Here is a 24,000-nt window from a genome sequence, read left to right on the forward strand (position 1 = left end):
CATTGAGAACACCCAGGAAACCGAAGAAGCGCTAGAAGAACTGCGAAAAACCATAAAACAGACACAAGAGAGAATGTGAGTATAATACCACAGTCTGCGGTCTCACGAGGACGGGGCGGTCACTCTGTCATCCGCCAGAAAGAGGTCCTGTTCGATGACGAAATCCAATGACGTTCCAAGTTGAGGCTTGAATTTGAATAGCACTCTTCTCAATTGGCGTCACGATCTAGCGCCCAAAGCATTGTGGCATTGATGTGCGGAGAAAGCAGAAATTAGCAAGTGCTCTTGGAGCCCAAAAAGAAAATTCGGGATAACCACGCATTTTTGAGAGATAATTGAGCTTCAGTTTGGAAAAGAACGCCATACATTTTCACAAATATTGATTAATTATCTTTGAAAAATGTGTGGTTGCCCACAATTTTTTTTAATTTTTTTTTTTATTTCAATAACACTTATTAAGATCTGCTTTTCCCGCATAGTCAGTGAACAGCGCAAAAATACTTTTGAATTAGTAGGCACCGTCCTTAGTCCCACATATGACGAAGAGTCTGGGAATTGAATCCGTGTCACATTGGTGGGAGGCACAACATCAGCCCTGCACCCAGCGTAATAAATTGCACTTCCAAAATGGTAACAATATGGAAGCAAAGGAACTCAGAAGAGAACAGTCTAAGGACACATGCTTATGCCTTTCCTGTGATTGCGCTCCTATGGTTTTGGAATATGCTACCCTCTAGAATTTATGCTGCCGATTTGAACAGGTCTAAAAATATGGCTGTTCAAAAAGGCCTATGATATCTGAATTTTATTTTTATTGTATTATTGTTATTAAATGGGGTTTTAAATTGTATTTATTTACTCATTTAATTATTTATTAATTATTTATGTAAGGGGAAATGAGCATTGATATATAGCGCCATATAAATGTAAATGTAAATGCTTTGTTTAAGTGGAAGTGCACTTTAAGCTACAAAGCTAGTTCACAAGCACCCCTCTCTTAATAATCTGAAAGAAAAAAAACTTAACAAAAAAAGGGATGATTAAGAACCCCAACTGGCAGGAAGCATCCAATAATATTTATTTGTATTGATAATGCTAAATAATGCAAATATCTACATGATTACATTTACATGTCCAGTCCTCTTGACTTGTGGCTGTTTCCGCTTACGTGACGTCATACGCCATAAGACACCAGGCCAACCTCTTTTTACTGGCAAATTTGAACAGACCGCACAAATGACGTTACAACCACCACGTTGAAATGGCGGCGCGAATTGGGAATTGCCCTCTATTCTTACGCCCAAAATTGCCATTCTTCCGGTTAAAAACCTGGCCGGAAAATACCTTTGTGGAAACAAAATCTTAGCTAATTTTAGTTTCTATTCCAGTTCGTATTTTCTTAACTCTTTAAGACCAATTATTCGAACCAACTTTTCAAATTGCTCGATAATTCATTCTTTCTTTTGTTCCTCATTCATTGAAAAAATGGTTATTTTTTAATCGTAGTTCGCAATTTGATTCTCAATTCGTCCACGTTTCTTGAGATTTCTCAGGCCAACAATGATTCCTTCACACTTCATCACAACACCCTGGAGAAACTGCTCGTTACTCGCTACATTCGCATAAACCCAAGGACTTGGGAAAACGCTATTTGCCTGAGGTATTTGGCTACGATGGTGAGTTGAAAAATCAAAAAAGAAAACAGCGTCGTCTAAAACAAGTAACAATTCTGAGAGGTCCATTGACAATGTGAAGTGGAATTGTGCGCTCTGTTAAAGAGAAAGTAGAGCTTAAGCAGGCGCCGTTTTTGAGCCACGGACGGAAAGCGGACGTGGTCATTTCGCATACCCGGACAGCAGTCCCTCTAATCGACTCTCATGGAGAAAAGATACTCGCTAATATTAATGTGGTAGCTAGTGAACATCTCGCACACCTGGACAGCAGACCCTCTAATCGTCTCTCGTAGAGAAAAGATACTCGCTGATATAAATGTGGTGGCGCCAAGACAAGTTACTCTGACCCAAACCAGCTTGAACGCTTCCAAGTGACGCTCTTATTAAAAGGATCAGCACCACAACGTTGTATCATGTATTAGCAATATTGTGGTACCAAATGAAGCAAGAATTATTGCTGAACAAGGTACAGTGAGTACTGTGACGTAACACGCCGTCGCTCTCTTTCGAAAAGTGTTAAATATACGAATTTTCTGATGCAGGTGAGCGACCTTACACTGGAATTATAGGCATTGTGGAACTTTTCACCATGTTACAGGATGGCATGAGACTCGAGAAACCCCCGCATTTCTCTAAAGAACTGTAAGTTAATGGAACAGCCTGGCTTGATTTACGATGATCCCCGCTCTTCTTCTTTACACCCTACCCATCAGGTTTCACCACGTTCCGAGGCCTCTGATTTCTGTTTTCATTTCATCGTCTCTAGGTACGACATTATGCTCCAGTGCTGGCAAGAGACTCCAGAGGATCGGCCAACTTTTAAAGATCTTCATTCAAAACTTCACTCAATCTTGAGTGAGTCCGCGGTACGGATATATTAATTTAAGGAATATTAACTTTCATTTATTCAAGCTACGCCCAGAAAGCTGTAAAACTTGGCGGAGAATTCTTGCTTTTTTATTAATTGTAGATCGGAAAACACGGCACCTTAGATAAGTGTTGAGTTTCAAAGGAGACTGGATAATTTCAAGAACTAGACTTTTGCATCACCAAAACCTTTAAAACGTTCAGAGAACCAGATTTCAGACGTTGTGGTTTTCCTCAGCATCTGTTCCTTTGAATTGAGGATATCATCACATTTGTAGAAACCGCTGTTCAAAAAATTAGCTGACTGCATTACAATGATGATGATAATTACTCAAGTGTGGGCATGACTTTTCTTTTTTCCACAGGTCACTTATATTAATATTGCGTTCTTTGAGGAACAGAGAAATGAAACCGGTGAAAAAGACATCCCAGACAATGGTGTTTTAATCCACGCTTTTCCATTGGAGACGCAGTGATCCAAGAGTTATTTCGGCAGGCCACTTAATTAGGCCATAGTTTTATATGTCGGAAAATACACGGCCAACTGTAAACCTTTGCTGTGGGGAAGGAAAACAAGCAATATGTTTTAATCAAGCGTCTGACAAATTTTAGCTATAGCGTTTTTGCTATGACTGCAGAAATATAAGTCAGCACACCACTGTTTGTTGGTTTGGTGTAAACTTCAGTTTCTAATTAATTAATTTCACTTATTAATACAATGACCATTTTTCAGGTGTCTATAAAAGGCGACAATTGCTTAAGGACGGTGCCTGCTAATTCAAAGGTATTTTTACGCGGTTTACTGAATGTGCGGGAAAATCAGATTTCAACAAGTGTTATTGAAATCCAAAAAGAAAATTGGGGCTAACCACGCATTTTGCGAAGATAATTAATGAACAATATTCGTAAAAAGCTTTCTTTTCCAAATTGAAGCTTAATTATCTCTGAAAAATGCGTTGGTACCCCCAATTTTCTTTTCGGATACCAAGAGCACTTGCTAAGTTCTGCTTTCTCCGCATAGTTTTGAACTGCGCAAAAATATCCCTGTATAAATTAGCAGCGCCGATAGGAAATCCGAGTACCTCGAGATGCGCAGAACGTACGAGCACCAACAATAGTAGGCACCGTCCTTAAATTGTTCAGCTAAGTGCAAGGATCACTTCTCTCATCCGTGGTCTCTTGGTTGGTGCGCTCGACTCCGGATCGAGTGGTCTGGGGTCGGGTCCTGGCCGGGGACATTGTGTTGTGTTCTTGGGCAAGACACTTAATGTTCACGGTGTTTCTCTCCACCCAGGTGTACAAATGGGTACCGACGAATCTAATGCTGGGGGTAACCCTGCGATGGACTGGCATCCCATCCAGGGGGGAGTAGAAATACTTCTAGCCGCTTCATGCTACAGAAACCGGATATAAGCGCCGGCCTGATGGGCCTTCTAGGCTCGTAGCAGACTTCACCTTTACCTTAATTTCATTTCATACAATGCCCATGTGTTTTGTTTTGGGGCAAAAGAAAAAAGCTGGAACAATTCTATCTTAAAGAAGACGCTGCAGTATTTAATGAAATACTACTAATTACTTACTGTGGTTCTGTGTAAGTGGGCCGGAAGTGAAATAAAGAAAAGGTTTTTATCAACTGATCATGAGCTCATAGGGTAAATTGACCACTGTAAAGAAATTTGAAAGCTGACGTCTCGAGTGTTAGCCATTCGTCAGAGCTAACCCTTTTCTGTCTTTTACAAGTAGGACTACTTTTCATAATGAAAAAACATTGATATTCTTTAATCATTCCTTTGGCAATATAACTTGTATAATACAAGATTCATAAACATTTGTCTCTCAGTAAGTAACTAAATTGCCATTAAACGTAACAATCATTATGGTATTATTTGTGCTGTTACAATATTAATAAACTACAATTTATCTTTAAAAGAGTATACTCATTTGCAGAATGGCCTGTATGCAAGCTGAATGTAAAGGAGATTTCTTTGAAATAATCGAAACTAAGATTAGTAGCACTGCACCGGTTTAATGTTGTAGGAGAAATAAGTCATTGAACTTCTCCAAACTTGGTCACTACTCTAGCATAATGGTTTTCGATCTCATTTATTTTTCCTAAAAGCATATTGGGGTGCAAGGATAACATTTTACATCAAGTCGATCTCTATCAAAGAGAGGAATGTTGGAGCTGCCATTGGTTGTTGGGCATTTTCCAGATTTTCTGTGCATGGAATGGATGTGTTGACAACTTCTGGCTAATTTCTACATATTTTCTAGAAGCCACTTTCCGCAAGTTGCTGTTCGCTGTGAGAAGTTCGACTGTGTGCTTAGGACAAGACTTAAAACACTTCCCATTTTGGAACTACTTTCTTGTTGTTTCCAGCGAAGAGTTTGCCGTTGCTGTAAATCCATTTTCAAGAGTTATCATCTTTTGTTCCCTTTCGTTAATTGTTTCGACCTAAATCAATCGCTGTTTCCTGAAAGGCGGAGTTGCTTCTCTGTTTTTTCGTAAAAATCATCTTCTAAATAACTTTTTTTTTTTGAGTGGCCTTTCAATTCCCCCATTTCTCTGTAGAAATCGCTTTAATTTACGCAATTGCGTTGGCGTGTCTCTGCCATATGTGGCTTCGGTGTCGTATTGCACATTTGTGTATAAATCAAACTTTTTACCGAGAGTGGCTCGGGGTAAATAAGAAAATATTTATTACAGAACGGTCTTGAGAAATAGGAAATATTTGTGAGTAGTCTTGTGTAGAGCGGGTGGGCATGCAGGGGGATTACATGTGGGAAGAAAGGTGGGGTAGGATAGAGGTACTGACAAGGATTAGGGAGGGGGGGTAGGTGAGTAGAAGGGAGGAAAAGATATCTAGTTCTTTTTTAGAAGTTGATAAAAAATAAAACCAGTTTTAAAAAAAATACAATTTAAGAACAAAATTAAACCACAATACACACACACAGACGTCACTCTTTACCTTGTTTGCCCTTTTTTATGAATTTAGCGCATTTTCGAGGATTGCGGCTGCATTTGCAGCCTTCAGGTTTACAGTTTGATGCAAGGAAGCAAAAATTTGCTTTTCTAGCAAATTCTAGGAGTGGATGAGGCATTCATTTGATGACACAGGGTTAGATGGAAGTTGCAGGCCGCGAACGGTAGTGATTTTACAATCATGTAAATTTATAACAAGACGCTTGGGGACGTATACAAGGATGCACTATTCGGGATGTTCTGATTGTGAGAAATGAATTGCTGTAACAGTTTCATGTTAAAGGTTAATGCTTGTAATTGACATTGTCATCAGACAAGCGATATGACAAGCAAAAATTTTGAGCGGACGAACAGAATAGTAATTATTGTTTATGGCAGTAAGACTCACTAAAGATAAGTGTGCTCATTCTAAAGAGTTTGTTTCACTTTAGCTATTTCAGCAGTCAAATCGTCTGTTAGCACCCTAATTTAATGAATGGCCATGGCTAAAAAATGTCTCGTGCTTAAGCTCCCTGGAAAAGGATGGTATGTTTTAACTAACTTTCCAGTGTCTTTATCTCCCAACCCCACTAAGGTGAAAGTCTCTGGGAACCAGGATGCTGAAATCTACCTTTTGCATAATGACACATTTTGAGGTCAAGGACACTAATCAGAAAGTGGCGAAGTCACAATGAAATTGTTACCATATACGCTTGGTGCTCAGAGGAAAACGTGTTGTGGAAGAGGTCCTTGTATCAACTCTCCAGTCGAGGTTTCCAGAACCATTCCAGCTTGACCTCAATTAGTTGTTAAGGAAGGCTTTAATCGAAAGGGATGAAGTTAAACGAACTCTAATATATAGATTTAGCCAAGCCAAGCCTAAAAGCGGAGCTCCCTGGTTATTTCTTCTTACTGCCTGTAGGCTTTGTGAAAGGAAGAGGTTTCTAATTGTGATGTACAAGTACAAGGAAGGGTTACGTTTTTGGAAACGTTGGGCGTGTAGCACTTATATTCCAACAGACTTAACTGATTAGAGTGTAATGTGAAGTGCTGCTTTTGACCAGGGTGGGAATTGAACCAACGACCTTCGGATTAGGACACATTTTTTGGCGCGCGAAGCCACGCTATGATAAGTTCTCAATTTCACAAATGTGAAACGTTTATTTCAATAACCTCCGCTTGCAATCAAATAAAACCATACAGAAACATATATTGTCAAGTCACCCCCCCACCCCCCCCCCCCCCACCTCTTCTCCCCAATCACACAACCCAACCCAACCCTACTTTATGCCACTCTACACCTTAAAGTCCACGCAAGGAAACAACAGACACCACTCAGAGTACACAAATATATTCACATGAGACCTTTATTTCCATTTCTTCTAATTTTCAATTACGTTTTAAGGTTCACAGCACTTGTATATATCATTATAAAGATGTAAGTACAAAGGGTAAACACTTGCTCATGTACACTAAAAAACGGATTTTTATACACTGAAACTTACAACGTGGTATTTACAATTATTTGCTGCCATGCAAGCAATTATTGAGAAAACGTTGAATTAAACGATCAGGAAGTTGTTCTTATGAGTGAACTGCATTATTTTCTTAATCAAACCAAAGCTACTAAGATAACTACTCACTTAAGGAAAACACTACAATCCGACCTGGCTCAGTTCATGTTAACAATATCAGAACTCACAGAACGGAGCAATATAATTCATGCTGCTAAAATTCATATTTTCTCACAAGTAGATTTCTTAAACTGAGGAAGATGAATTTCAATGCAAAAAAACAGTTATACTCTCTCTTCCCTTATACAGAAATCAATCCCAGGAACAAGGAATCGCAAAAAATCATTGTGAGTGAAACGCAGATTACAAGCCAATGACATTAAAAAGAAGGGTTAAGATTATTGTCACTTGGCTTTTAGCAAGTGCCTGCTCAAGGTTCATCAAATATTTGAATGCGATGATTCCCACAGTCAGACACAACAATTTGGCCATTACTGAGGAGCGCTACTGAAAATGGATTCTTAAACTCTCCTATGTTGCTGTCCTCTTTTCCAAACTTACCAACAAACTTGCCCTTCAGTTCAAAGACTTGAACTCTATGATTATACTGATCACAGACAAGTACATATCCTGATTTAGTCACTGACAAACATTGGGGATGGTTGAATTTACCATTCCCCGTCCCTCTTGTGCCAAACTGATACTTATAACCCCCCTCCCGGGTGAATACGTTCACAGTGTGATCACCATTGTCTGACACAATGAAAAAATTACCAGACTGAACACAATGAGATGGATAACTAAGAAAACTGGGTCCACCTATCTTCGTCAGAAACTTTCCATCAGGGGAAAAGAACTTAATGAATTTGTTACTAGAATCAGCGACAATAATATTTCCATTGGAATCCACTGATAAACCCCAAGGATACTCAGTGACCTGGCTATCAAGGCTTCCTTCCCCACCAAACATACTTATGTACCTCCCCTCCTCATTAAAAATTTGGATTCGATGGTTGTCGGTGTCTGCAACATAAACATTTCTATCTTTCCCAAAAGCTATTCCTGTAGGGAAATAAAACTGTCCCCTTTTGGTACCGGGCCGACCAAAGGATCTCAGAAAATTACCCTTGCAGTCAAATATTTGCACCTTGTGATTGGAAGTGACTGCGATTTCATCCCTTGAATTTACTGCTAGCCCCCGAGGATGCATAAACATTCCATCATCCGAGCCTTGTTTTCCAAAACATAAAATAGGTTTGACATTGAAAGATCTAAAAATAACAGAGAAAGGACTATCGCGAATATGTTGCCCGTTTACCTTAACTGACAAACTGCATTTACCTTCAAATGAAGAAGAATAGCTGAATTTGTATATCCCGTCGTTTTTATCATTAACAAGAAGTGAGGTTATGCATTCCTGCCCACGCTCGTCTCTCAAGTCTACTGTTACATTATCATTTTTATCGTAAACTTGTTCGGCAGCCGAGTTTCTCGTAGTTAAAACAAATTGAGCTTCACGCCCAACGGTTCCTTCACAAAGTCCTTTGCCTTCGGCAACAGATTCGCTTGCGTCGGTCGCCCTGCGAAATTTCAAAAGACCAATGCCTCCACGGTTGATTGTCTCCAGGATCTTGTTATTTTCCACGAAAAGTAATTCAAACAGGCTTTCAGGGTCACGCTCAACTGGCTTCACTTGTCCTACCCGATCTAGAATGGTTTGCAATGGTTTCTTTAGCTGAACCACCTCGGCGTCTGTGCTTTGTGTTAAAAGTTTCTCAGCTTTTTCCAGCGCTGATTCGATCTCTTTCATTTCCTGATTAATCGCTGCTTTTTTGGTCATTAGATTCTCAAGCGATTTCTTGGTTTCGTTTTCCACTGCTGTCTTGATATTTTGTCTTTCCGCTTGAAGTCTCCACATTAAGTTATCAACAAAAACATCGACGTCTCTTAGCATGTCTTCGCTTCGTTGAACAAGCCGAGCGTAGTCCTTGTCAATTTCAGTGACCATCTTCATCTTTGCTTCCAAGTTGTCCTTTGTCGTTTGAATTACACCTGCTATCTGGATCTTTTGAGCTTCCGCTTCCTCTTGGATTAATGTCACTTTGTGTCCCGCGTGATCCAAGATGACACAAGTTTGACAAACTGATTTTTCGGGACAAATCTTGCAAAAGAACTTTAGCTCTTCTTTCTCATGTCCCTTCCTTGAGCAAAACACGGGTCGTTTCACTACTACCTCATAGTCTTTTTCTTGAAAATCTTTCACGGTCAGAACGCGGTGATCTTTGTAGCCTCGCATGATCTTGTGCCCAATCAAACACTCGTCACAATAAAACTTGCAACACTCGAAGCAGTACGAGGTTTTAGAGCTTCTCTTGTCGCAGTTTCCGCATGTTACTTGCGTCTTGTCAGATTCTTTAATAGCTAGAGCATCGATGAAGCCGCTGAGAAAAAAGCTTGAGGGAAGATCTTTCAAATCACCGCTTGCAGGGACTCTACTACGGCCTTGGCATTTCGGACAACTTAAATCAACTTGACCGCCACTCGCTCGATGCCAGTTTATCAAACAGTGCAAACAGAAACTGTGCAAACAGGGAAGGTATCTTGGGTCCTTAAGGATGTCTTGACACACCGGACACGCGGCTTCTTCGCGAAGATTGAAAAGCAACTTTGGTATATTCATGTTGCTAAACTTCACCCCGTCGCGAACTGAGCGTCTCTCCGGCTTTTTGGAGTTTCGTTCTTTTCTAGGAATCATGTGACCATTAGCCAATCATTGGGATTATTTTGTTACGGTTTTGTGTGTTAGGCAGCCAGCGAGCTTTGAAATAACAAAATAAAGGGATAAAGGGAGGTCAAAGAAGTGACCTTGTGAAGTGTTGATATAGGCTGAGATCACGGAGCTTTTAACAACACGAATGCGTTTATCTACGACTTGGACCAAGGAGAGCCTAAAAATTTCACAAAACCGAGATTTCATCGTAACTATTAGCCTTAGAAAGATGAATCGACAGAAAGAAGGGATCTGACCGACCAATGTTACCGGTATATGTAAGGAACGCACTGCTGGTTACAACGGGACAGTGCGTCCAGTTTATACCGCACAATTAAAGTTTATAAGATAAACTAGAATGAACTACCCATTTAAAAGGCATAGGTCGAAAATTATCGTAGAAACCTAGTGTAGTATTTACCCAGTGCGTTGTTGCTCACGTTTGGTAATCGCGATGGAGGACTTAACATCCTCTCTCGTTCCCAAAAGAATAAGGTTTTGCTTTAAAGTCGGTGACGTCACAAGCAGTTGAAGTATTTGATAGAACTGACCGGCCAGGTCGAGCGTTTGGAAGGACTAACCGTCTCTACAACGCCTTCAAGTTAACAGTCATCGAGGACGATATATACTCTTTCAGAAGAACGCGAGGGATTATCATGCCATTGTCCCTTAAAAATGTTGCATTTTTTACGAACAGTCACCATTTTCAGAAAGTTCCTCGAACCTTCTTACTGTTACTTTACTTCCGCAAACACCACGACCCGACTTCCGCTTGACGGGTCGTCTTCACCAAAAAGTCGACCCGATTCAGTTCGTGTGTATTGGACAACCCTCAAACTCTACAACTTCAGTGCCATCTTCTTGCGGTCTTATTACTAGGTCATCCACGTACGCGACGTAGTACTCCTGGCAACCTCGTAATCCGAGTTGTTCAGGCAAACTTTTAAAGTTGACACTGGTCAAGACCTTTCCATTGAAATCACCCAACTGACCTTTTTTCCCACAGGGATGACTCTTCGTCTGGTGTGAGCGGCTGGGTTTTGTTGGGTCTCTTTCCCTTTCCTTGCTGACGCAGAGAAATAGCCTTTGCCTTGAGGATTTATTGTGGATTGTGAAAGTCCCTTGGTTGCACGACACTGGAAGAATAGTTTTTCTCCTTTAATAACCATTCAAGGGCACTCTGCATGATCCGGCTCGTAATCATCTCCGTCCTTTTTTTTACCTCGGCGTAGAACTTACTCAGGACCTTGTCAAATTCTTCCCGCGCCATTGTTTCAATGGTGTGTTGTGAGGATCAGAATTACTTTTAGTTTATCTGTCATGCACTTTCAGACTTTTCTAGAATTGTCTTACAGTCTGTAATATTCCAGAAATTTCTTTGATGAGACTCAGCAGTTTCTACAAATATTGCACCTTGTAATGCACTATAAATAGCAACGGAACATTCTAGATGCTTAGAGTATAAGTATAAAAGTAGGCTTGTGAGTAATAGAAAAAACTCTTTTGCCGGAGGGCTTACCCTCGTGGCCGGTTGTGATTGAAATTATGCTATGGATGCGATACTGTGAGGAAACTATAATCAACTGCGATAGGAAGAAAGAGACGATACCCGAGAAGGGAAGAACACAAAGAAGTCAGAGATCATTATGAAGTCTTCTGTAAGAGTTTGTGAAAACAGAAAATCCAGTGAGTGAAAAGAATCTAGTGAATCAAAATTATTAAAAGAATTGTTGTCGCTAGTCGGTGGAACTTGGATTTCGAGGTTAATCAAGCTCAATACCTGAATGGCCATGAAGGACAGTAAGCGTGCCTTATGAACTGCTTAACTTCAATTAATCTTTAACCTTAGTAGCTGTAACAGGGTAAAACTAATTAAATAATAGTTAACAAGTGTAACTGCTCGTCGTCATGCTTTTGTTGCGTGCCTTATATCGTACGCGCGAGCTCTTTTCACTTATGCCTTGTTCGAGGACATCTCTTGGTTATTCCAGCAGGTGGCAGTGACATTTTCAAGATGTCGGTACTGGCACCAGCTTCTGAAGACCTTCATCCATTGTTTTGTGGAGCGGGACGTATTTTTATTCACAGCGACAGCCTTGAGCTCTTGTATTGCATCGCTTGAAACTACAGGAAACCTAGAAACATCTACTTCTTGCGTTAGCTCTGGATTTGCTTTTGTGTGGCTTTTATTGATTTCTGTTTTGCTGGACTGTGGAGCACACGGATCCTGAGCAGACTGAAGAAAAATCGCCAAAATGTTCGTCAAATGGACACTGAAAGTTGGAAACTCCCTTGAAGTCTTCAGCCTTAAGGAGATCATAATCGTCATTCAGAAACGTAAGTCGGTAATTTAATTCGCCACACAATGGCTGTCTTTGTCTTTCAGTTTCCTGCAATTGGTTACCTTAAACAAGCCTTGAAATCTGATTGGTTGTTTTGTTTTAGTGTTCTTCTCTCATTGGCAGGGGAATTGGTGCGATTTAGAGCAAAAAAATAGTGCAATTTGGGAGTAAATTGCACTGCTGAGAGCCAATCAGATTGCAAGGATCACCAGTGCTTTCTAAATGGATGGAATAAATATCATATATCATTTCATCGTTGATTCATTTATCACGGGAACATTAGAACCCACAAATGACCAGCTTCCAACGTCAGTGGCTTCATAGCTCAGTTGATTAGAGCGTTGCACCGACAACGTTAGGTCGCGAGTTCAAATCCCGTTGAAGTCCTGAATTTTTTCAGGCTTCTCTCCCCAATTGCTAGAATTGCGTTTACAAACTGCGAGGATCATCACTTCACTTAAAAATTCGTAGTACTCTTTGTTTGCCCAAAATTTTGCCTAAGCATTGTTTTTCTTTTCTCTTGGGACTGCTGTAATTCTCAAAAGAAACTGGAGAAAATGCTTTTGAAAGTGACCTATTTATTTAGCAAAAATCACTTGGGGCACTTTCCTTTTGTACGGAAAATCCGATTGATCTGGTGGTAAATCAAATGGAACAGACTTTTACACCGAAAATATTTGGGGGAAAAAGGAATACCTGCAGAGGTATTTCTCTTTTTTTGGTTTTCTCTGAATGGTCGGAAAAACCTGTTCCATTTGCTTTCTCCCACTAGTACCATGCTCCTTGAAAAAAGAAAAAACATGGCCCACCCCATAGGCCTTCGTATTTAGTTGCCTAAGTGAATCGCGCGGGTTTCAATCAATTCATGCACAACTGCAGGTGAGAATTACAACTTATAAGTAATGATCGAAAGTCCGGCAGCCATATTTTTTATTCTAAATGATTATCCAGTCTCTTGAGAAAAAAAAGTAGTTTGGAAGAAAAGAAAGTCTCAAAAGGAACACATTCGTTCCGTTCCATATTTTGATTGAGGAAACTTTTCCTGTTCCCTTAAGAAATTAATGGGATACGGGGTATTGGGGACCCAGGGAAGATGGGGGGGGGGGGGGGAGGGAATTGGGATTGACGAGGGGATATTTTTAAAAATAGGGACGCATTGCATACGTGTGCGGTTAGTGCAGTAATTTGACACAATGGTTTTTTTTTCAACTGTCAACTGAGCTGGGTTTTGGTTTTCAGGAGATTCAAGTTGTCCTTTCGTAATATGTATCTCTAATATCACACGATATTGTTTTGGTATTGTAAAGCATTGTAGTGCCATGGTAGATGTCTTTGATAAATATCCCGTGAGAAGAGAGGGGGTTCAGTAATATACTAAACTCAGAAAGATTGAAGAAAATAAAAGGGAATCGAGAAACATTCGCTTCCAGGCTGACATTAAGTTTCCTTCAACTCCTTTTCTTACAGAAAGTTTAGCTTGTACTCTGAGCTTCTGACAGCTTTCGAAGACAACAGTTTAACACAAAGATTACAATCGTTGATGCTAGTCTAAGTGTCAACTAACTAGCGATTACCTAAAGTTAAGCCCCTTCGAATGGGGTTACGTTACTTGGATGGGGAACTGCTGCGGCGTCCCCGTGAAGACGATAGCTATTTTTTTTAATACTTGGTTTCAATTTTTATTTTGTTGGTCATTAAAAGCTATTTTCTCATCTTCTTTCTAGGTCGGATCGACTGGACAAACTGGTTTGCAAGAAATAGGTCTTGTTCAAGATCTTCAAATTTGGAACAGTATTCCTCTTTCATTATGTACTTCCCTCACTCTTTCCAATTATAAAAGTAAACTCAAATGAAAGATGACTATTTGCCACTTTAGTTTCTTTTCCCTCATTCAATTATCTTTTATACATGTATTATGCTTACTTCTATCACAACTTTCCTTCCTTTCTTATTATATTTTACTTTTTTGTTATGTTGTTTCTTTCTTGCTAAGTATGTCCACAATAATATTATTGTTAAGGAATATTTTTTGTCTTTATCATGTTATTATAATTATATTATTATTACTATTAATCAGCAGGCACCTCTTGTAATTTCTGTACTCTGACCTACGCCGCATGAGCCTCTGGCTTTGGCTTCTCATTGCTGTACTGTGATTGTTTTTCAAGGAACATGAAACATTAAACTAATTAATTAACCATGGTAATTCAACTGAGTGGAGTGCAATTTGGTCGGAGATCATACATGTGATTTCAAAATCGAACCAGCGCGCAGCGAGAGTGCGATTTGAAATCACAAGTATGATTTCAGACCTAATTTGCACGACACGAAGTTCAACTACCACTTTATTACATCCATTTAAAAATCACATAATAATCATTTAATCGCTAAATTAGGGGACTTTAGTCAGTACCAATATTTTATTGATCCAGTTGGGAACAAAAGTTGGAAAGTTCGCCACACATTGATTTTCTTTGTCTTTCATTTTCCTGCAGTTTGATTGGTTACCTTAAACGAGCCTTGAAATCTGATTGGTTGTTTTGTTTTAATGTTCCTTTCTCGTTGCATGGGAAATGGTGCGATTTAGAGCAAAAAATAGTGCAATTTGGGAATAAATCGCACTGCTGAGAGCCAATCAGATTGCAAGGATACCCAGTGATTTCAAAATGGCTGTAATAAATTAATCAATTTATTGGAGTATTCGTTCTATGCAAAATAATGTTCGCAGTGGAACACACAAGAAAGAAACGAGATCTGGAAATAACGTAGAAAGTTCTCCTTACCTTTAAAGCTTGCCGTTCTCAAAGAAAAATCATCTGTCCACTTTCAGATGTGAGGTTTAATACTGTGTCAATCAACGCGGGCGGAAAGGATTGCAAACTAAATGTTTGCTCTCATGGCAATGTCAGAACTCCGTCACCGTGGCCGAGCGTCCTCAGGCGCTCTCCAGAATGCTGTCTCGGAAAGTGCTCTCAGAATGCGGTCTAACGCGCTCTCAGAATGCCATGAAGCTGAGAATAGTGTGGGTGTTCTAATCGCCGCATGGAGTCTAGAAATGCTGAAGAACATAAAATTGAATTCCCCGATCGGAGCTTAATTCCTATTACTATCAGGTCGATCTGTGAAAATGCACTCTTTAAATAAAGGAAACAATATATTTTCACTAGTCAGAGTGACTGTCCACCAGTTCAACGAAACGGTCCTATTAAATCCCTTTGTCATCTCTAAAAAGAATTATTGTTTGCATGTTGGAGTGTCAATCTTTTAAAGGGCCTCTTGATCTCGCTCATTTATTAGAGCTGAAGTAATTTTATGCTAGATTGCTCTTCAAAAAAAGACATTTTTGGTTGTGTACACTTAATTCAGCTGTCAAAGTGGTACAAGAATTGGACCACTATTTTGACATGAAACTTGGGTGTTCATTATTCACTAGGTGTCAAGTGCGACAAAATTTGTCCAACTGTCATGCATTTACCTAAACTTTAAAAGTTTTCATTTTACTTGTTTTTGACATTTTTAGAAAATAGTGTCTTGAAATAAAAACACAGTTCTTCGTGAAGAAAGCACACACATCAGAAATTGATTCACCGTTTGAGTGGTGTTTAAACTCTCCTTGTCTTCCTTGCTATATTATGCGACATAAATACCTTTACAGTGCAATTTTAATTTTAATGTGAATATGTGTACGTATCTTGGAGGGGTAGGCTTGTGTAGTTGGTACTCTGAAGTGAAAACGTTTCCTGAAACAGCACCTTGTTCCTACTCCAATCAAGTTTTCCAGAGCCATTCCTGCTTGACTGCAATTACCGCCGGGTAGTTGTTAATAAGGAAGGCTTTGACAGGAAGGGTGGTAGCTCAAGCTTTAATTAAAAGAACGTTACTCTATGATAAGCTTTCAATTTCACAAATGTAAAACCTCTTCCTCCAATCATACGGAGACATACATGTTTGGCACGTCAGCCATCAGGCCCCACATCCCACTCACCTACACACAACCCAACCCTACCCTACGTAAAGCCACGCTACACTGCCAATCCCATGCAAGGAAACATAAAGTAGACAACTGAGCATATTCACATGAGACCTTTATTTAAATTTCTTTTAACTTTCAGTTAAGGTTCACAGCACTGGTATATCATTGTAAAGATAATATAATTAATAAACTACAATACTGCCCTTGCAGAATAATTCCACATTTCGTGCATTTCTTTTCATATCAAACATATAGTTAAATAACAAGGGAAACTACTTGCTCATACCAAACGGGTTTTTCAATACTTAGAGTTGCTGCGTAGAATTAACAACTTGCTATAATGTAAGCGATTATCACGCCGAAAATGTTGAATATAAATGATAAAAAAGTTGTTCTTAAAAGTAAACTGCCTAAGCTTCTAAGATAACTAATCGCTTAATTTAATGGCTCAGCGTGTTAACAATATCGGAACTCACTGGGCAATATAATTCACCCTGCTGAACATTTCTTGTTTCTTTGAAGAAAATGAATTTTAATGGAAAAGAAACTCAGTTATACTTTCTGGTCACTTTAAAGAAATGGAACTCAGGAACAGAGAATCACAATAATTATAATAACAAAACGCCTAAAATATAACACCAACTCTCTAACAGATTACAAGAAAACCACATAGAAAAAAAGGTCCGTGAAAGCTGAAAATCAAACTTAAATAATAGATTATTGTTACTTGGCTTTTAGCTAGTGTCTGCTCAAGGTTTATCAAATATTTGAATTCGATGATTCCCGTTGTCAGACACAACAATTTGGCCATTGCTGAGGAGTGCTGCTGATACTGGATACTTAAACTCTCCAAAGTTACTGCCCTCTTTTCCAAACTTAGTAACAAACTTACCATTCAGTTCAAAGACTTGCACTCTATGATTATAACGATCACACACAAGTACATGTCCTGATTTAGTCACTGACAAAAAACAAGGAAGATTAAAATGTCCATTCCCCGTCCCTCTTGTGCCAAACTGATAATGATAGTCCCCCTCCCAAGTGCATACTTTTATTCTGTAATCACCAAAGTCTGACACAATGAGATAATCATCAGACTGAACACAATGAACAGGATCACTAAGAGAACTGGGTCCACCTACTTTTGTTAAATACTTTCCATCAGGGGAAAACAACTTAATGAATTTGTTTCCCCGATCACTAACAATAATATTGCCACTGGAATCCAATGATAAACCCCAAGGATTCTTGAGCTGGCTATCAAGGCTTCCTTTCCCACCAAACATACTCACATACCTCCCCTCCTCATTAAAAGTTTGTATTCGATGGTTCCCGCAGTCTGCGATATAAATATTTCCATCTTTAGTAAAAACTATTCCTTTAGGGTATTGAAACTGTCCCTTGTCGCTGCCCTGACGACCAAAGGATCTCAGAAAATTGCCCTTGCAGTCAAATATTTGCACCTTGTGATTGGAAGTGACTGCGATTTCATCCCTGGAATTTATTGCCAGCCCCCTAGGACAAATAAACATTCCATCATTCGAGCCTTGTTTTCCAAAAGATAAAACAGGTTTGACATTAAAAAAATTAATAAAAACAGAAAAAGGGCTACCGCGAATATGTTGCCCGTTTACCTTAACTGACAAATTGAATTTACCTTCAAATGAAGGAAAATAGCTGATTTTGTAGGTCCCATCTTTGTTATCATTAACCAGAAATGTGATTAAGCATCCCTGCCCTTGCTCGTCTCTCAAGTCTACCGTTACATTGTCATTCTTATTGTAGCATTGTCTTGTGGACGCATTTCCTGTCGTTAAAATGAATTGAGCTTCACGCCCAACAGTTCCTTCACAAAGTCCTTTGCCTTCGGCAACAGATTCACTTGCATCAGTTGCGCTGCAAAATTTCAAAAGACCAATGCCTCTGTGGTTGATTGTCTTCAGGATTTTCTTATTTTCCATGAAAACTAATTCAAACAGGCTTTCAGGGTCAACTGGCTCCAATTGTCCCACCCGTTCTAAAATGGTTTGCAATGGTTTCTTTAGCTGAACCACCTCGGCGTCTGTGCTTTGTATTAAAAGTTTCTCAGCTTTTTCCAGCGCTGATTCGATCTCCTTCATTTCCTGCTGAATCGCTGCTTTTTTGGTCGTTAGACTTTCAAGCGATTTCTTGGTTTCGTTTTCCACTGATGCCCTGATATTTTGCCTTTCCTCTTGAAGTCTCTTCATTAAGTTGTCAACAAAAACATCCACGTCTCTTAGCATGCCTTCGCTTCGTTGAACAAGTTGAGCGTAGTCCTTGTCAATTTGAGTGACCATCTTCATCTTTGCTTTCAAGGTTTTTTTTGGCGTTTGAATTAGATCTGCTAACTCGATCTTTTGAGCTTCGGCTTCCTCTTGGATTAATGTCACATTGTGTCCCGCGTGATGCAAGATAACACAAGTTTGACAAATTGAGTATTCGGGACATATTTTGCAAAAGAACTTAAGCTCTTCTTTCTCGTGCCCCTTCCTTGGGCAAAACACGGGTCGTTTCACCACTACCTCATAGTCTTTTTCTTTAAATTCTTTTACGGCAAGAACGCGGTGATCTTTGTAGCCTCGCATTATGTTGTGGCCAATTAAACACTCATCACAATAAAACTTGCAACACTCGAAGCAGTACGAGGTTTTAGAGCTTTTCCTGTCGCAGTTTCCGCATGTCACTTGTGTTTTGTCAGATTCTTTAATAGCCAGGGCATCGATGAACCCGCTGAGAAAAAAGCTTGTGGGAAGATCTTTCAAATCACCGGTTGCAGGAACTCTACTACGGCCTTGGCATTTCGGACAACTTAAATCAACTTGACCGCCACTCGCTCGATGCCAGTTTATCAAACAGTGCAAACAGAAACTGTGCAAACAGGAAAGGTATCTTGGATCTTTAAGGATGTCTTGACACACCGGACAAGAGGCTTCTTCGCGAAGATTGAAAAGCAATTTTGGGATATCCATGTTGCTAAACTTTACCCCGTCGCGAACGTATTGCCTTCGTGATACCTTGGAAACATTTGACCATTAGCCAATTTTTGTTTTTTTTTTTTTTTATGGTTTTCTGATTCCCAGAAATTTGTCTGTTATGCAGACAGCGAGCTTTGAAAAGAACACAATTAAAGGGAGGGCAAAGAAGTGGCCTTTGTGAAGTGTTGATGTATGCTGAGATCACGGAGCTTTGCACAACAGGAATGCCTTTATGAACAAGTTAAGACGAAGGAGAGCTTTAAGATTTCATAAAATCAAGATTCCATCGTAACAATTAGCCCTAGAAACATGAACCAGCAGAAAAAAGGGATCTGACAGACCAATATTACCGGTAATTAACGAACGCACTGCTGGTCCCAACGAGACAGTTCGTCACTGCGTGTAAATCGAGACCAAATAAAAATTGCCGCCCCAGGGAATGGTTTTGTCAGTCTATACCGCACACTTAAAGTTGATAAACTTGAATATGAACTACCCATGTAAAAAGCATATCTTGAAAATAATGGTAGAAACCCAGTGCGTCGTTGTTCACGTTTGGTAATTGACGATGGAGGACTTAAACATCCTGTCGCGTTTCTACAAAAACAAGAGACTACATTTAGCCTAAACTCGGGCCTGCAAAATTACAGTGGTGTATGGTTAATTCAGGACTAAAGAAAAAAAAGAGAGAAGTCTGTCCTTCTTACATCGGCCTTACATTGCGCTTTTCATGATGTTCGAATGTGTATGTAGTGAATACCCGGACCCGGATTATCTTCATTATAAGTGGTGACAATGACCACGTCACTGGACCATGAAAACGAGGTTAAATAGTGTATTAAGTTCAAAATGGCTAAGCACATCGTTTTTTTGTTTTTTTTTTTTTGCTGATCGATGGGTATTTGTGCTCAGTGTTTGAGAAAGGAAACGCTAATTGAACGGTTTAAGATGAAACGAAATGACTAATCGAAACATCTTTTGCAGAAAAAAATGAAAGAGAAACGAAAGTGAGGTGTGAAAACATCTTTCCAAGACGACCAACTTTTCGTGCAGTGCTCCAGGTAAAGGTCACCTGTTCACGTGCACGACACGTGAAGATTTGCACCATATCTCGACACTTGAAAATACTTTTAGAAGTACACAAGTTGCTTCAGGATGGCCAGTGCCAAATTAATCCCATAGCACGAGAATCGAATTTCTTGTAATTTAAATCATACTCACAGTAATATGCATCCAATTGTCAAAATAAAAGAATTTTAACTCTATGTGATCAAATTTTGGAAAGCACCTATCAAAGACATACAGTAAGCAAAATATATTGTGCAACTTCCATGTACATTACCAATATGAGTTGGGCTGTATTGAATCTGAAAAGTTGTGCTGAACACTATGACTTCTGCAGGTAATCCTGTTAACATTAAATATGTTTTTCTCGATAAGCTTGATAAAGCAGTGTAGAATTCATTTCCTACATTAATAATAATTACCAAGTCTGTTAGGGAAGTAATTTATTTCCTGTCATAATTATATATAATAGCACATAGTGACAAAGCTGCAAATTCACTACCAATCAGGTTGACAGTTGTTTTACTAGGATCAATGGGATGTGAACCAGGGTTTTTCTAGGTTATCTCCCCGCAAGTCATGAACTTACCAGCAGTATACCATGCGGTCACGTTGGACCAGACTTTAATAAGAAACTATTTCAACAAGAAACTATTTCACAAAACAAAAATAGTGTTTTGTTAACGGAATTGTGAGGGCAAGAGAAAAGATAAAATACTGTAATGCATGTGGGTCACTCGGTCTGTCATATTTATTTCGTTTCTTCTATTGAAACTCTCGAGAAATAAACATAGAAATGTGAACGCAAACTCTCTGAACGGTGAGAAGCCTGTCAAGGAATATCAACCAAACAACGCATTACAATGCTCTCCATGATTTTGGACTACGTAATTCGCTTCTAATAACCAATATAAGCAGCGCCACGTGCTTTCTATTGTGCATTGCCCAATCAAACACCGCCACGTGCTTTCTATTGTGCATTTTGCTGCACCTTGTTTTATAACTCGGTGCTCTTACGGGCGTAGCGGTAAAGCCTGGAACCGAGTTTATCGCCACCATCTTCAATAATTGAGACGTGTTACGGTTGCCCTATTGTTATGACACAAACAGATTTTGGCTAATAACAACAGGGCAACCGTAACACGTCAAAATTATTCAAGATGGCGGCACCCGCAAAATTTGAAAATAAAAATAGGCGATTCTAAAACTTGTTTCTCTCGGATACAAACGCTTTCTTTAAAATATTTTAGATTGACTTGACTGTAAAGGGAAAGGAAAGGAAAGGCGCTTTATTTAAGTGTTTAGTCACTCTAGTGCTGGAGCTCTAATAGGGGACACTGTAAACTGAAATTAACAAATAACGCAAATTGAGTCAAATGTTGGTTTTTGACGAGAGGGGAAAACCGGAGTACCCGGAGAAAACCTCTCGGTGCAGGGTAGCGAACCAACAAAGTCAAGCCACGCCGACTCTGGGAATCGAACCAGGGGCCACATTGGTGGGAGACGAGTGCTCTGACCACTGTGCCATCACTGCACCATCACTGCGCCATCACTGCACCATCACTGCACCATCACTGCGCCATCACTGCGCCATCACTGCGCCATCACTGCGCCCCCTGGTTTGAAGTTATTTTTTAATGTTGAAGTGGAGGTTCCCTTTGAGAAATTTGACCGAGTGAGACTGAGTACTGGTTTTCAATAAACAAACAGAAAAGAGGTCAATGTTACAGGAATAATCGCCGCCAGGAAACATTGAAACAGGGAAAAGGCAACAAAACAAAACAGTTTCTTCTATTTTAACACGCTTTCAACATTTATTTAAGAGGCATAACGCTTGGGACAAATACTTAATGAAAATTCAAGCGTATCTTGAGAACAAGCTTTATACCGTCTGGGACTTCGCGATGGCAGTCGTGAAACAGTCCATAGTTTTTATTTCCTTCAAAATTACATAGGGATCGCAATCGAATTCTCCTTTTTTTTTCTGTGTAATAAAACAATTGATCACCTCAGTGTCGGTGAAAGTCGCGACTCGGTAAATATCCACCATTGTTACATAGCTGAATTTTTTCCCACAACAGCGCGTGCTCTCATTGGTTACTTCGAGATCACATGACATCTAACAATTAAAAACTGTTTCCCGCCAGAAGTCTCTGAGCGACAACAGTGCAAAATCTATGACGTCAGAGGGAAACAGTGGACTGTTACCCGCAAATGTTGACCGACGACCGCCGTTGCTGTTGCCGTTGCACGTTTTTCTTTTTGTGCTATTTAACAAATCACTTAATGACTGGTCGGTCCCTCGGGAAATTTCAATGTTTTCCTCGGCTGTGCCTCGGGAAAACGTTGAGATTATCGGCAAACAACGAAATAATCAAACTCTTCCACGGAAGTGTATTTATCTCAATCCGTTACGTAACGACTTTTTAAACAAAGAAATTAATTTGAAATTGTGAATAAACATATATGAGCCGGCTCAAAAAGTAGACGTTGTGATTTAATTTTGTTTTTGGTTTGAAAAGTTCATTTTTTTTCAAACCAGTTTAGTTTTTTTTAACTGGTTTAATTTTTTTAGAGCACTGCCCATTTTAACATATTTAATTTTATGGAGTACGTATGAAATAAACAAGAGAAATCATTTCAAGATTATGACGAGTTGTTGTCTCTATTAGTCAAAGACAATAATAACTATTTATGCATGTAAACGGTAATTTTTAGTGTTTAGGCGGTTAAATTCTCAGCTGAGTGATTAGGGTTAAGCTCTCAATTAGGTTTACGCACTTATTTGAAACAGTTAACATTTCAGTAGGTGTATGACAACTGGAGACTGCCTACAAATAGCGCCGAGAAGCAGTATTAAAGTCTAAGTACCCATTTTCAAACGGTTAGCTGTTAAAGCGAGTTACAGTTAGTCTGCAGTTTGCACGTGTCATACACTGCATTCTAGATAAAGGATTGGCACGCATTGTAGTGATACAATAATCAGATTGGAGTAATCACCTATTTGCAGTGTTTAGTCTAAAACAACCGTTGTCTTGGCTTTTGGGTCAAGAATATTGGCTTATGACGGTTGCTGGAAGTAAAGCATTCTTTCACATGTAGGATAAAGGGGTTTAGTTTGTAAAGAAATTGTAGTACTGTTTCGGTGGGAAAGTGAAATAAAGAAAAGGGTTCATCAACTGATCATGAGTTGATACGGGATTGCATAAACCATTGTTTCAAATGCTCTTGGAAATATGCAGTGCCCATGAGCATTTGAAAACAATGGTTTATGCAAAATTTGGGTGGGCAAACAAAGTGTATTATGGGGAATGCGAAAATAGAGAATCAGAAGAGATACGGTTTTTTGCACTAATTGTACTCACTTGAACTTTCTTACTTACCAATATCCATCCCTTTATTTGTGCCGGTTCATCATTTGCATATATTCACATAGGACCAGTTTAGCCAGTGTCAGTGTAATTATGGCTGAGCAAAACAACAACCTTTTCACAGGACGTCTATTACATCGTTCATTTCATTGGATGCCTTTGGTTCATTTCATTGGATGCCTTCGGAACACAGGCACTCCGTGGTTAAACTTTCCCATCTTAATCAAGTGAAGCACTATTTCCGAGGAGCTGGAGTGGATCTGGAATTTATCCTCCATTGTCAGTCTAGTGCAGGCTGGTGAGTTGTGACGTCCTAATAGCCAGTTCGAACTACGTGTGTGAAAAAACGAGGAAGAGTTAACAAAAACCAACGACACAGACTAAAGGATAGCAATGTTCAAATAGCTTTTTGAAAACAAAAGGCAATCCGAAGCGGAATCAACAAAATGTGAATTCATGTAACTTGA

At 39.5% G+C, this 24,000-nt stretch overlaps 2 protein-coding genes and 1 pseudogene across 2 annotated transcripts; all 3 read right to left on the bottom strand.

Annotated features, from left to right (window-relative positions):
• Positions 1-6,888: 6,888 nt before the first annotated feature.
• LOC138057132 (E3 ubiquitin-protein ligase TRIM71-like) lies at positions 6,889-9,722 on the bottom strand. Its single transcript, XM_068903200.1, has one exon. The coding sequence runs from the start codon at positions 9,694-9,696 to the stop codon at positions 7,447-7,449; it is 2,250 nt and encodes a 749-aa protein (XP_068759301.1). The 5' UTR covers positions 9,697-9,722; the 3' UTR covers positions 6,889-7,446.
• Positions 9,723-10,593: 871 nt separating this feature from the next.
• LOC138055917 (uncharacterized) lies at positions 10,594-11,836 on the bottom strand (annotated as a pseudogene).
• Positions 11,837-16,233: 4,397 nt separating this feature from the next.
• LOC138057135 (E3 ubiquitin-protein ligase TRIM71-like) lies at positions 16,234-19,107 on the bottom strand. Its single transcript, XM_068903202.1, has one exon. It carries the CDS (start codon positions 19,089-19,091, stop codon positions 16,851-16,853), a length of 2,241 nt encoding a protein of 746 aa, XP_068759303.1. The 5' UTR covers positions 19,092-19,107; the 3' UTR covers positions 16,234-16,850.
• Positions 19,108-24,000: the final 4,893 nt, after the last annotated feature.

Source organism: Montipora capricornis, chromosome 7, assembly GCF_036669925.1.
Source record: "Montipora capricornis isolate CH-2021 chromosome 7, ASM3666992v2, whole genome shotgun sequence".
In the NCBI taxonomy this organism is placed as follows: Eukaryota; Metazoa; Cnidaria; class Anthozoa; order Scleractinia; family Acroporidae; genus Montipora; species Montipora capricornis.

What these genes read in the sequence shown, in the direction of transcription:
- LOC138057132 (XM_068903200.1), bottom strand. Translation starts at nt 9,696, where the DNA reads ATGAATATACCAAAGTTGCTTTTCAATCTTCGCGAAGAAGCCGCGTGT.
- LOC138057135 (XM_068903202.1), bottom strand. Translation starts at nt 19,091, where the DNA reads ATGGATATCCCAAAATTGCTTTTCAATCTTCGCGAAGAAGCCTCTTGT.